We start from the raw sequence: 18486 nt of genomic DNA, 5'->3' as shown, positions 1-18486 counted from the left end.
AAACCACAACCACCTTGCACAGTAAGGGAAACTGACAGTGGCTCTTTTAAACTTTTGAAAGTGGAATTTTATTTTTCTTGGCATAGATTTGAAGGCTTTCAGTTTTCTCTCTTTTTTTTTTTCCTTAAAGAACTGTCTCCTCTAAGCAAACCTACTGATTTTGGACTGTAAGCACCCTGTCTGTGTAAGCATCCTATCTGTATTAAACAGATCCCTCCAATCCTATGGAGGGAGTGACAGAGGTGATTCCTCTGCCATGTTTAGCAAAGTGCAACTCTAGATGTACAAGAGAAAGAAATAGTGTTCAGTTCCATGCAAATTGTTATGCATGCAACAAAATGGGCCTACAAATATTTCACTCATATGGTAGGTTTAATTTCAATATTTCTTTAATTACTTTCCAACAATGTCTGGTTTCTGTTGAATTTACGCTAGTACTTGGCATTTGATGCAACCCCAAAAAGATAAGATACATATGTCCCCTCTTCACAGTCTTGGCATTTTTACCTTAACTCAGGCATTGAAGGGATTGGTTTGAAAAATTACCTTGCTGATTAAATGGGTTTTCTGGTAAATATATAATCCTTACATTCGGAATATGACATAAGGTATACAACTCAACAGCAACATAACGTGGCTTAAGGAGGACATGTACGCTGATCTCTGGGAGCAAAGAAAGAGCTAATTGGGAGTTAGATTCAGTGTGATTATCAGCTTGTTTATGATAAGGGAGTACTCTTCTGAATAGCACTGTAAATTCATTCCCTGATTGTGGTGTTAAACCACAGCTCACCCCTCCCCCCCGCCTTTTTTTATTTGGTTAGAAGGGGCTTTAAACTATTTTAAGCAGATGACAGTGTCATGCTTTGATTTTCGTCCATCTTAAAAAATAAATCAGCTACATGAGCCTGATGTCAAATTTCACTTTCTAATCGGAGAAAGGCACATTTTAAATGTTTACTATAAGAACACATTTGGGTAATTTTTCCCCATGTCATTATGAACATTAGACTGACCCAATTAATATGAGATGTTTCTATGCTGCTGGAACAGACCGTGTTACAGAAAGAGCCATTTGCACAACCTGTTCATGATTATGGGCCATAAGGACACAAAGATGGCACAGACATTTGTGGACCATCTGAATTCTTACAGAGGAATGGAAAAGAAGAAAAAAAATTTTTTTTTGTTAGCTGACTGTTGCGGGTCATGTTTTTTAATCCAGAGTATTGGACATGTAACACAGCAACAAGAGCTGATCATTTTGTTTAATCACCTTTTGGATCTGTGCCAGATGGTCTCTATTGAGAGCGCTGCAAACAGAGAGAGATGAACTGCGTCTAACATGCCACTAGAGCTTTCCCGTAAATGTCTGAGAACTGAATCCAACAAGAATTTAGTCTCAGAGCAGAAAGGGATACATTTAAAAACTATGTGCATTAACTATACTTTTCCCCATAGAATCCTCACTTGGCATGAATAATTTACCCTCTCTTATGCTAATGGGATCATGAAAGTATCCCTGTGTCTTTAGTGCAGCTATTCTCAGCTTTCAGTAATTACCCCAGCCAGTGAAAATAACATGGCTCCTGCAGCTGAACGGCCTACCAGTACCTGGCAATCAGAAAGATCATGGCTGACACAGGAGCCGTCCAGAGATGGACACACTGGCTTCACCAGCCTCAGCAGCAGCCTGAAAAATTAAAAGCCTTCCACTGTGAACATTTCCGTTGTTGCTTAGGATCAACACGGAGAGAGCAGCTCCTGCGAGGGCATTTTTGTTTTTTAAGGATTACACGGAGTATTCCAATGCACTATCAGGCACCCCCATATTAAGAAACAGAAACATTTCTTGGTCATCAGCAGTTAAAAAAAAGCTTATGGGTTGGTTTTTTCTTTTTTACACCAGAGCCGTCTTAATAAACAAGAGGGAGAGAATTAAAAAGTCAATTAATGAGTGTCCTTTGGTATCTGACAATTTTATCTGCTGTACAAAGGAAACCCTGTAGTATTTCATTAATGAAAAGTTTTTATAAAACAATTGCAAAGAACTAGGCTTTGACCTCTGTCCGTGGCACTCCATGTTAGGTGGTTCACTATGTAAAAATTATCAGGCTAAAACATCTGGGAAAGAAAGCTATGAAACAGCAGGGAACGTGGCTGGTTTATTGTTTATCTTTTGTTTATGAGGCAGTATTCAAGTTTAATTACTACTCTAAATTAAACTCTAACAGGCATCAGGAGACATCCCTTTACACAACTATTTAAAAAAAAAAATCCAGAGATTCCAACACTAGATCTTTCAAATAAATTAGTATATATAGGAAGAAATTAGTCTGTAACAACACAGGAAGATATTTAAGCACTTAATACTGTATATTTGAATGTGCTGCATTTTGAAGCCATTAATATTGTAGCAAACATACAATTATAATTTAGTGAATGGAATGTTATCTAGCATTTGGAGGCAAATTGGGTTAGGCTGAATAGGGTCTGAGATGGAGGGAATAGCCTAAGGGGGAATCCTACTTTGGATTTTGAAATACAAATACATAAATAAATATATATACACACATATACACATACATGTATATATGTTTAAAAATACCCAGGAACATGAAATCAGAGACAAACCTCTCCACAGTAACAATTTCTTAAGTAAAATAATGTACTTTTTTTCTCTGAACATTCACATACAAAAGTGGAGGAAAGAGTTCACTATGTTTACTGTAACAGTAAGTGACCAGTTTTAGATGAACTTAGCTGTAGGAAAAAATAAAAGTTGAAAGCAACTAGCAAAAGATTATTCCAGATGGCATCTGTCATATTGTATTTAGGGTTATTTTAAAGACATTACTGCCACTATGAAAACATTCCATTGACAGAGTTTTACTAGGCTGCTTTTGAAACCCCAGCAAAACATACTACAAATATGGAAGTAAATGTGTATGTAGATTTTTATCTACATCTAAATATACAAACCTACATGGATTAAAAGGTAAGAGCGAGGTGAGTAACTTGAATACAAGTATAGTATTTTAAACACCACACACACACACTCTCTAAGCTGTAGTTTAATAAAAGGTGAGGAATCTGCAGTTGCTACCCGCCTGATTATTAGAAAACTGTACAGTGAAGTGAAAATTCACTATGAAATTTTAATGCTACTTATTGAACAGTGGGTAGGGACACATATCTTTTTTGCGGTTATTGTTTAACTGCTGGAGTCAGCAAACATTTATTTTTTCATGCAATAGACAGAAATAAAAGAAAGGATGGGAGGATATCAAAATTTGACTATATTTAGCTAAGCTGGTTCTGGCATGATCATGGTTAATGTGCATGTGGTGTGCAGTGTGAGCTCAGCAGTTACTGGGCCAACTGTCTCAGTATTTCTGGGAATTCTGCCTATTCACAGTGCAGGGATTGTTCAATTGCTGCAAAATGTACAAAATGAATTTTACAAAAATGAATTGTAAGGAAGGCCCCATTACAACGATTTTACAGCAAAGATGTCAACATCAATTTTTCTTTCATGCATAGCTAATGATTAAAACAACATATTCCATTTGCCTAAGAATTTATTTCTTATTGGCACATCAAAATATTGAAATCAAAGTTATCTTTACTCTACCCTTATTACTCATTGCTGCTGAACCCACACCATTGTTCAAACCATGAAAAAATAAAGCAAACTTGGCAAGAAATACTTAAAACAAAGGCCCATCAATATTCTCCAATTTGTCAACATCTCAATTACAGCAATGGAAAAAATGTAAATTTCGTGTGCTTTGAACACTAAGGGGTCTATTCTTCTGTCAGTGCACATGCGTAACTCCCATCACCATTAATGGGAATTACTCATACATATCAACACAAGGACGGGCCCCTCAAACTTGAAAGAAAAAGATGAATTAATAAGGGCTACTCGCTTCCTGTATCTTACTCAGTTGAAAAAAGTCATTGTTCTTTAAGAGTTTTTCATACTTCATACAGTTCACCTTTATGAGAGCTGTGCCTTCTGAAATAATGCATCTCCCGTGAAGCATTATTTATTAGCAAGTTTGATTTTTCAGTCTGGATGTTTGAGCCTGCCTTTCAGGAATTTCCTCTCTTACAGAAGGCAGCTCTCTTCCAATAAAACCGTACCCTATCGCTTTATAGGTAAAAACACAAAGGAATAAAAATATGTTCTGAATCTTTATGATGAATATGCATACTAGCTTCAGCAGGCTTACCATACTTACAGAGCTAGGGAAAAGAAGTTGCAGCGTTAGCTTTTGGATCAGTTTCCAAAGACTTTGCATTAATATATTATTTTTTAATTGTCGCTAACATCAACATATCCCTCTCCTTTTTCTAACTACTGGAGTTTGGTTCTAAGCTTTGAGTAGTGCCTGTAGAGTTTCTAATATTACAACAGACCTTTGGGATTTATCACCTAGTTTTGTAAACAAATTTGATTTACATACTATATTACAGGATGGTATATACTGAATAAGAAATAATACTACTTAATTTTTCCAACAAGCATCAGTCCAGAGAGTTAACCTGTGATGGATGCTTTATTTCAATTAATATCTCAGTTGGCTTTGTCCTGAACCAGATTATGGAGTCTTTGCCAAAGAAAGCTATCATGGACAGACATCAAGCTGGCACAGAAGTGCTTCTAAACTACTTTGATATTTGCTCTAGAGAGTAGCCTCTGATATTATTTATAAAGGGGCAGATCATTCAGACAAGTAGTTACTTTAAAAAAAAAAAATACAAGCTTAAAAAGCCACACAACAATATACTACTCACTCACATGTGTAAAGCGAAGTAGATGTGATATTCATTTATATTTTTACTGCTCTATAACCTATCAGAATTGCCTAATCTCCGGATTCTTACTTATGATGAAGTTTGTCACCCCAGATCTAATCCTAAAAAGATGCTGAACTTCCTGAAAGGTCCTGAAGGAAGACAGCCTCCATCTGACTTGGACGGATCAGGCCCTTTGAGCGAGTGAACTATGAATATGACAGATCAGGTATACAATCCTGGTACCATAAAATATGAAACTGAAATTATTCCCTGGTGCCTTCCTGTAGACCACATGTTTTTAAACCTTAAGGAGATTTATTTCCCCTTTTTCATGCATAATCTGCCATATTCATTATTTGCAATATCCCATAAAGAAATTAAATAGGAATTAAAGTCTGGAAGCATCATATCCATCACTGTGGTACAAACTGATGCCAAATTCTAGAAGTCACTTAGCCTTTTATGTAAAGGCAGTGGCTGTTTTCACTTTGTTTCACAAAGAATAAAGAAAACACAATACCCCAGAAGACTTTCAGATGTGTTTTTTCCTCTCCAAAGAAAAGGGTGGATGATAAAGCTACACGCACCTTTTAATCTTCCACTTAGACTTTTTACACATATATTCCTTGGCAAAAACCCCAGGGTCTTCTCTTTCCCCTCCCCTTCTCTCACCCCCTTTCCTGCCATCTCCCTTGCTATAACTCAGCTAACCCAACAGAACCAGTCAGTTTTAAATTTCAGTTGGGACCCCGGTGACCTGTTAATGAATCTACAGAGAGGAGAAAAACTCACAGTGTTGAGTTATGCCTGGTGTTGCTAGCTGACTTGGAGTCAGAAATGCTTGAAGCGTTAACGTAATTGCAAGAATGTGAAAAATGAAGCGTTGGGCTCCTGAGCAAAGCGAAAGGTCAAAGCAAGCCCTACACAAAACAAGTCTCTGGAAGATGGCCTCATTAGACCATTAAATCAGCTTCTCCTTTTTCTCCTTTGTAAGATGTTTAGAGTGTTTCATTTTTATTATTATTGGATACATTTAACTCTTTCCAGGGCAGGGGGAAAGTAGACTGGACCTACTACATAATTACTAATCTTTAAAATCGTATTATACAGCATTGATTTGCATTTGTGGATCTGAACTGGGATAAAGTCAATAACTGCTTGGTGGATTACAGATCACTACTACTTTGGTTCGCCAGATGATCAATATGTTGTGTAGCTTAGTTTTCTGTTGAACAAGTGAGGTGACATGCTAAGAACAACATAGACACTCACCACTAATAAAATTAGGATAATCTTTCAACATTTACTGCCTGAAGGCCTTTTACTTAACTCTTCCAATGCCAGCATGTTTCTAATAATACCAAACACAGACTAGATTAACCCTTTTGATGCCAAAGGGCAGCCATGCACTGTAGTGCAGAGACTGTCCTCCACAAAGAGACAAAATGTCTACACCTTTTTTATTCAATTAAAACTGTAAGAATTATGGATGCGTTCTTACAGGCAATAAATTTATCTATCTCATGCAGAGAAAGTCTGCAAAAAACAGTCATCACTCACCCAAATCCTTTCCATCTCCGCCCTCCCCAAAATATCATAAAATAAAAATAAAAGAAAATAATAATTTATAAAAAAATATCACAGGATGCACATCACACACTTAAGGCAGAAGCAGAGACCCCTGGAAAAAGTGCTCTCAAAAGCCAGAAGAGACTGACTCTAGGATGAATCAATCTCTGCTGCCACCAGGCATTAGTGGAGAAGACTGTAAGTTGCTAATGTAACCCAAGACTCTCTAATGAGCTCCCATTTCCAAGAAATCCTTTGGGGCAAGTGAAGCGGCATTTGTGGAAGCTCTTGACAAAACTGCAGGGAAACCAAGTTGGCCCAAGTGAGGAACTGCACTGGAATAGCTCAAGAGGGCATCTATCCTTCTTGGCATTGTCTGGGACCAGCTCACTGCTGGCTCAGGAATTATAAAGTAAATTCTTCCCCTCTGAAGAAAGCCTAAGGAAAATTCAAGAGGGACCCCTCTCTCCTTACTCTTTCCCAAGACTGAGAGGGCGAGAGCAATCCAGAGCCATCTCCAATGGGAATTCTGCTGGTGCTGCAGAATAATCTTTCAGCTGCCAGCAGCTGAACGGAATGGTGATTTGTCACTGGACTTCGGCTTCCCTTTCAAAGGCCCAGACGGGCACAAAGGGAAACATGCTAGCAATGTTTTACCCTGCTAGACTGGACAGCACTAGTGACTGATTTGGCCCCTCAGAGGTTGTTCCTCTTCCACAGAAATGAATAACAGGTTTGTTGAAATCATATATATTGGCAGAAACCTGTTTCTGAAGGGAAGTGGTGTAGTAGTCATCAAACTGTTTTTTCTAATGCTTAGCAATATTTTCCAAGCACCCAGAGTTACACGACAAGGGATCAGAGACTACAAAATGCAAGATCCCTGGATATGTATACAAGCAATTTCTTTATGTCAAGCATGGCTCAACGAGGGAACTTTTTTAATGTCTAAGGAGTTCCTGGGGCAGAGCGGCCATACAGGTGTCAGAAAACTTTCTCCCTAGGGATGGAATGAAGATGGCAGACCAATCAAAGGAATCATTTTTAAGCAAGCAAATAATCTGCTACACCAAGCACTTTAGCTACTATACATCATGTAAACATTTAATCAACAGTATCCTGGCCTGTGGCCAACCAATAGACATAACACCATTGTGCTGTTTAGCAGTCAAGCTCTCTCTATCAGCTGTTGAAGCTGTAATGGTTCATGCTGGGTCTTGTACATTTCCAATTTAATTCCATAGCAAAAAATCCTTCTGACTCATTTTGGAGTTGGATCACACCCTATGCCATGGCTGCTTTCTATCAGCAATAAGATTATAAATGTATAAACAGTTCTTACAGATAGAAGACAAAACCAAACCACTCTACCAGAAACAAACTTTGCCAGTTCCTAGAACTGCAACGGGTACAGCACCAGATCATCAGGCAGATGAGGGGAGCTAGCCCTGTGCCAAGCAATGGGCCATGTGAGAGACATGAAATCACATATCTCTTCTGCTGTCTAAGCATGGCAAATGTCATGGAGGGAGGCAGTCTGCAACATGAGAATAGTCAAAGCAACTCCAGCCCTGAAGGCTTCTCCCTTTGCCAGTTTTGGGGTCCTTCAAGTTGGGTATCAGCCCTGTCCATTAGCTCTGCTGGGCACAAAGGGAAACAGACATGCAAAATACTGCAGATGTAGGAGAAACATCTCATGGTGAGACCATATCATAATACCTTATAGAGGTAATCTCTCTCTCACTGGCAGAAGTTTACCATGTTTGCAAAGAAAAACAAGAATGGAGTCCACCTTAAACTCTGGACTAAAAAAAAAAAAAAAAAAAAAAAAGGAAAAAAAGGAGAAAAAGGAGAAAAAGAAAAAAATCTGCTCTTGAGTCAAGATCCAAGAATGACAGCAGGCCGTCTTTACCCAACGTTTAGCACTGAGGCCTTGACTCTTACACCTTCTGGAGTCAGTTATTCTTCTAATGAGCACATGTAAAACACTATCATAACAGAATGACAGCCTTTGACACTCACTCAGCATGGATGCAGATGACCACATGTAAGGTGCAATGCAGTAGGAAATAAAACAAAAAGCCCTAAAACAATAATCAAATCTCCTGAACCTTGAGAAACTTTCACTGTATATAGATACAAAAGAGGTTTTGCAGTTCAGGTGTGTCTCTATTTACCATTCAGAATTCCGGTTTTCAAAAGCAAAAACAAATCTGTGCAAGCAAACATTTCAAAAAACATTTTTTCTGTCTAATTCAGGGTTTGTTTCTACTTTGTATAATTTAGCAGCTTCATAACTTCATATAGAATTCTCTTTCTCATATAAAACTACAGGTTAAACTCTCCTTCTTTAACCCAACTCAAACAACTGCACCACAGCTGGAGAGTACGTCTGTCATTATATTTACTTACGCCACACAAAAATAAACTGTAGATAACCAAATTTGTAAAGGAATTGGCAGAACTAATCAATTGTTATTACAAAGCTTGTTTGAAGATTAGATATTTCACTTTGAAATAATAATAAAATGCAGCTAAGTGGGTTAGGAAAAGGAAATACCGTCTCCCTAACTTACAGCTGATTATACTGCAAGTCTGCCACTCCATGTTTACTCTAAGGCAGATGTACTGATATAACGAAAAAAGCTGGAGTTATTTTAGTCATGCCTACTTTGTGGAGGGAAAAAGTTTGACCTTTTACCTTGCTCGCTGCTGTTGTCTCCACTCTGGGAAGCGTGGCCCCCGCTGGAGGGCCCTGGTGTGCCTGCCGAGTGCGTTGAGGTTGCATCATCGTGGTCTCTCCAAGATGAAGGATTCTGGTGTCAGAGTGCCAAGGAATTTTTTCCACGGTTCCCATTCCAATAGCAAATGAAGAACAGAAAGCAAACCGGGAGAAGAGGGGAGGAAGGGGAGGAAAGCATACACATTAGCATTTGTGAAATGTGCCAAACACCTATACTGTTTGCACAGTGTAATAATTCTTCAGCAAAGGCAGGCAGAGGAGATACAAAGATTTACTTGTTAAAACACAGGACATATTTTTTTTTTCTTCTTTTTTAAACTTTCCACAGAGTTTTATGGATTTAATTGTTTGAATAGTACTGGAAAACAATATTTCAGGACAGACAAAAACCCCCTAATTTTAGTTTCTTAAGGAGCTCTACAGGGTAGTGGTGGGGAAGGGGAGGCAGAGGAGGGAAGCGTATCTACCTACAAAGTTTATGATGCTAGGTGTTCTCATTAGGATCAGGATAGCTGGCATACAAACTATCTCCCCACACTTTGTTTTTCCAGGCTGACTATAGCAGTGAGGGGGGGAAAAGGAGGGAAAGTTTTTCAAGAAGTACAGAAGAACACGCATGGGAGAGGAGTGTGTCCTCACTCCCTAACCTCTCTGTCACCCATTTAAATGCTGGAAAAACTTCCAACAAAGTCAAAGTTCTGAGGGGAAAAAGGAGGTTTTCTCTGAAAGACGTTATACACCAGGAAAGATGCTTCCTCACCCCCAGCTATCACCTCGATATGACACATTTCATGAGACTTTTCTAGACTTATCACTCTAACAGTTCTCTTACAAGAATTGTCAAGAACAACCACCAGGTGATTATATAAAATAACATGTATAGTGATTTTCATGTAATTCCTTCTGCATTACTATGCATAAAACACTACAAAAGGGAATGCAGAAGACAGACTTACAAAGTTTGCAAAACTTGGCTAAGTAAGAGCTGAACTACTGTACTGAAGTCACATAACTCATGTATGCTTTCTAATTTATTGGGTATTGGCTTTCCCGGAGAGAGGGGCTGCTATTTAAAAGGATAAGTGAGGAAAACTTAATGTTACAGTTTAGTGCTACTTTGCTGAGTGTATTCTCCTCCTGTCCTCCTCCCCTTTCCTGATCATTCCCAATACCCTGCTGTTGCTTAAAGGAAAACAGGAATTCTACTGTACAGGAAGAGCTTTATCAGCACCACATGAAGGCAGGCAAGAGATGGAATTTCCTCTGGCAGAAAAGGAGAACAAGAACACATGAAACAGATCAGGGTAGGGGTTGGACCTGCATTACTTGTCACCTGCATGTGACAACTTAAATCAGGCACATTATAACAATCCAACAACAAAACAAACAACAAATCTCCCCTCAAAAAAAAAAATTGCTTCTTAAGTTGCTTGGGTTTGATTGTGGTTTATATCTACATTGTGAAATAACACTAGACTATTACAGCATGAGGAGAAGCTAAAAGCAGCAAGTGACAAGTTGGATAAATTCTTTGAGCAGGACCAATTCTGACCTCATCTACATCAATGTGTAGTAGGAGTAAGTTCAACATAATCAACTGATTTAGCCATTTTAAAAATACAGTGTAAGTGTGATTGGGACCAAGTCCCAAAATCTATATTGAAACATCTCAAAGTAATCTTCTAGCACTGATTAGTACCACATGCTGTATAGCAACACAGGATAGAACTGCCAAGTAACGGCTTGCTACAATACCCAGCAACATAAATCTGACGGGCCTGACCTGGATCAGAGCAGCAGAGACAAAGGAAAGAGCCCATGACTTCAAAAGGTGCCCAGTAAATTCTCAGGTGACCAAAGGGTAAGAAGGATCCAAATCCCCTTCACCTTACCAGGACAGACACACACATACACCCACGTCTGTGGTTCCATGGCAGGAAGACACAAGTAAAATCAGAAGACAGGTCAGGATCTGCAATTTTCCTAACCTGTCAGCACAGCATGCAGCACAAGAGCACTTACAGCACAAAATCACCAGCCCCTCCAAAACCTAGAAGACTGATCTACTTTTCCTCACACAGAACTACAACAGGAAAAAACTGCAACCAAACAGTAGTATTTTATATTCATTGAGGTTAGTGCGTTAATCTTGTTAATCTTCTCTAATTAATACTGCTATTCCCCACAGTTTCATTAAAACAAACAAACAAAAAAAAAACAAAAAAAAAAACCAGCAAAACAAACCAAGAAAAACAAATAAACCCCCCACATTTTACCATCATTTTTTCAGAGTCAGGTGGAGAGAAACACAGAAAGAAAAATGAGAAATCTTGAAAGTTGAAGCAGCCCAGGTGTTATTAAAAAGAACAAAAAACTTGAAAATAAGGTTAGCAAAAAGTTCAGATGGAAATAAAAGGCAAAAACTGTGCAAGTTTCTTTACTGCCTGGATTAAAACACAGTTGTGCCTATGAGCTTCTCTTTTTATCTCTGACTTAGGAAGCCACTCAAATAGCTTCAAGCTGAAGGCAAACAGCAGACAGGAGCTCTTCAGCCCTCTGCAGCCTCTTAGCGTCAGCTGTTTGCCGGATGGTAATCAGATAAAGAGCTAGAAGAAATACATGAAAAAGAAAAGAAACAATAGCATAGCATGAGTTTAGCCCTCCAACAACATCGTGCTGGAACCTTCTTTTAGAAAACATAGTAATTGCAACATGTTCACCTAGGCTAAACTTGATGGAACACAGTGAGTTATGTTAATTTTGTGTACTGCAGGGTCTCTTGTGCTGGCTGCTGTTGGAGCTCCTTATCACGTGTATGAAAGTTACAATAATTAACTGGCAACTGCTCAGCTATGTTTTAAGGCAAATGTCACCCAAAACCTATCATGCAATATTTCAAAATCTAGACCAGCCTTTCTGTTTCAAAGCTGTAAAAATGTGGAAAGGATCACTCAATGAGACTTCCCACAGCTGAAAACACTTGATGTCTCTACCAGGCTGAGTTGTTCTTGACCTCAGTTTGTAGATCTGGTTTGAGAAAGGCACACTGTATTGATTGAGAATTCAATGTATTTCTTGTGACACAGTATTCTTGAGGAAGCTATTTGGCAGAGTTTTGTTGGAGGACAGAAAATATAAGATAAGCTATTTACTAAATGCAACAGTAGAATGTTGAAGGAATTTGAAAGGGAGAGAAATAGCTAGACTCTAGTATTATAGAAAATGACAAATAATTTTAGGGGTGGAGTTTACAGACTCATAAAAAGGCAGCATTTTTTTGGTTTGGACTAAGACCATTGTACGAGTCAGTGAATTGATCCGTTTCTCCCCTAGACAATTTCCAACCTCACATCCCTCAAAAAATATTCTTGGCCAAATGACTAATCATAAGTATTTATTTTATGCTCACCTTCATCAAAAAAAAAAACAAAAAAAAAAACCCCAAAAAAATCCCCAAACCAAATGGCACCTTTAAAGTGTGCTTCACTGGAAAACTTCATCCAGTATAGCTGAAGTACCTGAAGAGAGCCTAGTCTAAAACCCCCTAATATTAGTTGCAATTCTTCTGTTAGTTTCAATAACATTTGAATTGAGTTATCACACTGAAAAAAAAAATTAAAAATAAGGAAACAAAGCAACCAAACATATAGCTTTAGATAAATTACACAAACTGCTAGCATGACTTCTCTTTTCTTCTTGCAAGTTTAGTAATATACTTTGCAGAAACACATTGAAGAATGTGGACGATATCTGCTAAAACAGAATTGTCTATTTTGTGTACGTGCACACGCTATAAAAATTTCACACATGTATGACCTAAACTAATGCCAGATACCGTAGAAAGTGAGCAGCACACATGTATCTATTCCCAGTAGTTCTAATAATTGGGAGCCAAATATGGTACTCCTCTTGCTCTTACCTAATTGTGTTAAAGAGCAGTGTTACTAGGAGAAAAGCAGTGAATACTGAGTAGAGCACAATAGAAGGAGATGGAAAATAGATACAAGAAGCTATGTCTCCAGGGGCAGTATTTTCTATTTGCTGGGCTACAGACTCACAGCTGATAATGCAAGTTGTAATTAATATAAAAGCAGGAGACAATATGGGGAAAGCTTGTACTAGCAGGGCCACAGGAGATCACTCCACTGCTATCCACTGTTTCTCATTTACACACACGGCCTTCCCTAGAAAACACAATTTTGCCAGTGCTTTTTCCCTTGAAAGTAAAAAAAAAAAAAAAAAAAAAATTGTCTTAGCATCACCATTGAATTTTGCTAAATCTAGAAAAGAGCAACAGAAAGGATAAAAGGCATACAAAGCCAATCTGACACATTTCTCCTTTGTTGATGCTGAAAATCTGCTGGAAACCATAAGAGTTTGTAACTACTACAGGATTTCTTAAACAGAGATGTTGTAACAGAGAAATTTGATATAGGATAAGCTTCTGACAAATTGCAATTCTTACTCTGTATGTCCAAAATATCTGCTGGGCAAAGTCTGGCTAGCTTTTTGTGTGTGTATGTAGTCCTGCTAGGGTTGATTCTGATCTCATACAGCTTTTTATGGTGATATTAAAGACTCAATTAACCATAAGGAATCTGCTTCTTATTTATAACTGGGAAGTAAAATCAATCAGGCCAGCTGATACCCATGTGAGTGAGCTAAGCAAGATTTGACTCGCATATTTTAACTGAAGTTTCAAGTATACAACTCTGACAGGATCAGGCCCCAACATAATTTCATCAGATGAAATTGAAAAAAATCATTAATCTTAAAAGAACAAAAAAACCCCACAACTTGTTTTTATAAAAGAAACTACAATGGCTATAAAGCTTATTATTTCTAAACATGGTTGGACTCAAAGGTCTGGTAAATTAATTTTACCAGTTTTTCAGGGTTTTTTTTTTGGCTATACAGTTTCAGTTATTTTTTCAGTTTTACAAAACTGAACTGAACTACTTGATACAGATGGCATTATTCCCCCCAAACACAATCCAAATCCTGCTCACCTTGTTCTTACAAGTAACACATGTAAACACGGGGGAATGACAGATATGAGTGATACCCCAAAGATCTGACAGATATGACTGATACCCCAAAGATCTGTGTCGAGGTACAGCCTTATTATGAAACTATTACAGACCATGCAGGACATGGAAATCTGTCACAGGCATGCACACGGGTTTCTGTGTGTGTATCTGTGTCTGTGTGTGGTGTGTGTGAAGTCCAGGATGGTATCTCAGAGATCACGTAGAGTGCATTTAATAACAAACTTACTATTTAAAGGGACAATAAGACTAAAAGACATGAAAAACTCTAATTTGACATAATATGTATGTTTTCTAAAAAAGACTACTCCTGGTATCGCTCAGGTTTATTTTCCAAAAGATGCATACTTAAGATGATTACTTTTTTTGTACTAGAGTTACACAATTGAAACCTAAAGTAAGGCACAGCAATCTATCAGATATTTTTCATAAATGTACCAGTTTTAATTCTTGTCCTTTGATTTTGCGTTTGAAGAAAGCATCAGGAGCAATTTCTGACTCTCCTAGAACATGGCAGCATTCTGAAAAGCTGTGTGTTTTGTATTTCTAATTAAGATTGAAATCAGACATGTAATCCACCTGTCACCAAGGAACTGAGACTTGAAAAATCAGAGGGGTGTAGGGTTTTTTAATTGTCCTTCTATGTCATTCTGTATGGCTACACTTCATCTATACTGATAGACAACTCAAACCAAAAGGGATCACAGTTATCAAATAGATACTGAGAAACAGTATTGGTTCAGTTTGAGAGAACAGAGTTTAAAGTTAAAGCACTCAAATTTGAGACAGCTGTTGACAGAAGTGTACCTTGGCCCGTCAAAAAGCAGAAATGCACAACACTAACTACAGTTTTGGAAGTCCCTGATGCTCTTTGCCCCTTCAGAAGGCACTACAAAAAAAAGAAAGAAAGGGCCTACAGCAGTGTCCTAAGTCTTAAGGTACATTCTAAGTTTGCCTTATTACTGTTACAGTCAGCTACTCAGTTTTCCTTCTGACTCTACAGACAGAAAGGGCACCTTTGGGGTCTAATCTGGTGTTTCTCGAAACTCCCATTGAACTCCACAAAAATGTGGCATACCTGCAGACTATAGCATCAGGCCCCAAATTACTTCTTCATTACTCAGTGAAATCTTATCTGAAGATTTAATTATACCACTGGAACAGGTATATACTAAACTGGTTTTATTTTTTCTAATCTGCAAAACGTCAGGAATTTGCAGAGACCATTCTTTGAGGAGAAATACTAAAGAAATGTTGTCTGGAGATCCAAAAATACAAAATAAAGTATCTCCTCATGTGAGAGCTGAAAGTTTTAATATTCAGACTAATCTTTCTCTTCTATGGCTAAGATGTTGGATTTCTAATCTGTCAAGAGTCTTTTTTTTATAAAAGACATGTATGTTTATTTCTGTCTGGTTTAATGATATTTTAGGAATTATGATCTATATATTATTACCTCTGAGCTACAAAAACATATGAACAAATATCAAAAAGACTGTTCCCACAAAAGCCAGCAGAAGGACAGCCATAAATTTCTATGGGAGAATTGCTAGGCTTCAAAACAAGTTTGTACTAAAGGAAGAATTGTATGACACCAGGTGAGGCCAGCTGCAAAAGTGTAATTAAAGTACAAAATGTTATAATATGTTCAAAAAGAGTTTGAAAATCACCAAATTTTATGAGCATCATGTTTTTCAAATTTGAATAGCTTGAAATATGAAAAAAAAGATCTGCAAACAATCTCATCAGGCGTGTTAGGCTGAACACAGAATTCAGGATAGGGCCCGGTATGTTTAGTTGAACAATAATAAATTGTCTGCGCTTGGAAACCGAACTTGAACTGCAGCTGCAAAGGCTTTTTTCCCCTCTTTTCTTATCTTTTTCCCCCCTAACTAATCTGGTTCAGCCAGGGCACAGCTGTAATTACCTTCTTCCCATCTACAGCTAATACCTCAGAGCAATAAAAAAACCAAGGGTGTTAAAAATTCAAACACTAATTATGGGCTGTTATATTTACTAAACACAGCAGAGTAATAACAAAAGTTTCAGCTTCTTGTGGCCAGAGCTACACTATTTGATCTACCAAGTCCCTGGACCCTTTACACTAACTATACTACATAACAGTTAATAGCGCACTAAAATAAAATTCAATAAACACATTTATTACCAAACATGTACAGCACAACAACTTTCAGCTGTCTCCTTTTTTTCAGTACAGGTATATCTCTGAAGAGTTCATTCCTTTGTTGGTTTTGGGTCTGGTTCCCAATTAAGTTATATAAATAGCAGAGCAGTGGATTTTGAAAGGGGAAGCATGCAATATTTGAGCACCCCATTTAAAGTGTTATGGTAAATATTGGCTAATCCTACAATTCTTTCGGTTACTTTCCTTCATGCCAGTTTTAAGGTCTAGAAAAACAATGAAGCTGAGAGCTGTCTTAGTTCCTAATTCAGCTCTGCCACTACTACCACCCCTCACATTCACATTAAACACACAGAGGGTAGCTTTACACCACGTAATAACAATAGAGGGGTATGGATTTTTGGGGTGTCAAACAGCTGTCACAAACTGTCACCTCCACGAGAGAAACCTTGGCACACAACAAATTAACCTGCACTTCTTTTGGGCTATCATTATTCACAGCCAATCAGTTGAAGTGTTCCTAGTATTTCATGTGCAAATAAAACCATGAGGGGAAGACCCCCAGATCAGAATAGTGGGCCAATACATAAAACAGAGGAAACAACATGCTGTCTCTGTCCTTCTGAAGTGGCTCATCATCACCCCTACACCAACTTTCACCAAATGAGATCTAGCCTAAGGCTATATATTAAATATGCATATCAAGGCAAATGAAAAAAAAATAAACCTGGAGAGCCAAATTGGACAAATTTGCATGCTTGAACTGCTACATTTTCAGGTAGATGTTCAGAAATGATAGCTCATTTTTTAATAGACTTGGGTGTTTCTATTAGCTATTTTTTTAAACCTTTTCCTTTTCTGTGAATAAAGATGCATTTCTTTCCACTGGAACATTGTACAGTGCAAATATAAAACATGGTAGTTTGACTAAGCTATAAAAAGGTGTTAAAGTTTTGTCAGGAAAAACAAGCTAATATACAAAAAAAAAAAAAATCCAATAAGGAGACACATTTCCCAAAACGCATGAATAAAATGTAACTATGTGATACAACTCTTCATTTCCCAGTTGGTGTTCTGGTTGCACAAATTATTGCTTCCTTTCAAAACAAATAGCAGGGGGCTAAAGTAAAAATGTTATAGCTCAAATCTCCAGGAAGTAAAAGGCTTTAAATTATAATACCCAATGAAGTGGTAAACCCTAACGGGTGCAAGACAAATGGGTTGTCATATTTGTTTGAGTTTGTTTTTGGGGCTACAAAAGCAAGAGGAGATTCTTCTTAGGGAAGATAATAGTTACCAAATTATCAAAATGCTAACCCCCTCCACTCCTGTCCTATCATTGTGTGTGAATTTAAATATTATAATGGAGCACTGCAAATTGGCTTGAGCATTTGCCATCTGCCAGAACCCTAAACAGGCTAGTTTATCTAATCTCTTCCATATAAACATAAGCATGCTCCATTTCTACACTTCCACTTGAAACACACTTGTAAAGAAACTGTACTGGAGAAACATGTATTTTTTTTTTTCCTGTTTCTCTAAATTTTACACAGTGACTCACTATCTTTCAGGTTGCCACTCATTTCAATTTCTTTTCTAGTACTCTCCCAGAATACTTATGCCCACGAATTTAAGGTTGTAAAATGCCATGAAACAAATATTTTTGAAATTGTGTCATGCCTCGTGGAGTTTATTACCTACATGTGAGTTAGCTGAAAAACAGAGAAACTTTAAGGAAGGTCTGCATACTTTTTTTTCCTCTCAAAATAATAGATTTAAAGTGTAAAACATAGCACAAACCTTGTCATGCAATGTTTACTGAATACAAATGAGAAAATGAAAGCTAAGGCTTGGGTCCAAAAATATTTCCCGTAACTAAGCTACGCCAGAAGGGGGACATTCAGAAGAATTTATTATTATTTTATTTCCAATTCAGCTTCAGTCCAGGTCTAATGTAATTACCAAATACACACAAAACCAACATGTTTTCAAAGGAAACAAAAGCTCCTAGAAAGCTCATTCTCCCTGGGCTTCCAGCTACTCTTCTTAACACACTGGGAAATAAAGGCGGGCGCCTGTGCAGAAAGCATGGTTAACTTCACACCGGGTGTTAAATTAATATTTCAACCGCTAAAATATTAGACTCTATCATTTAGATTATTAGTTCAATTGAATCT

The 18486-nt window shown here is 37.7% G+C and overlaps 1 protein-coding gene across 6 annotated transcripts in view; it reads right to left on the bottom strand.

The window, feature by feature from the left end:
- MEIS2 (Meis homeobox 2) overlaps positions 1-18486 on the bottom strand; it is a 173703-nt gene that overhangs the window by 147272 nt on the left and 7945 nt on the right. For all 6 annotated transcript variants that reach the window (XM_050975619.1, XM_050975616.1, XM_050975618.1 and 3 more), the window contains one exon: positions 9077-9191. In XM_050975619.1, the coding sequence (XP_050831576.1) occupies positions 9077-9191 (115 nt within the window). The remainder of the gene's footprint in view (positions 1-9076; positions 9192-18486) is intronic.

The sequence above is a fragment of the Serinus canaria genome, chromosome 5, assembly GCF_022539315.1.
Source record: "Serinus canaria isolate serCan28SL12 chromosome 5, serCan2020, whole genome shotgun sequence".
In the NCBI taxonomy this organism is placed as follows: domain Eukaryota; kingdom Metazoa; phylum Chordata; class Aves; order Passeriformes; family Fringillidae; genus Serinus; species Serinus canaria.
Note: the sequence above shows the minus strand (reverse complement) of the source record. Positions and strands in the feature narration are given on the sequence as shown.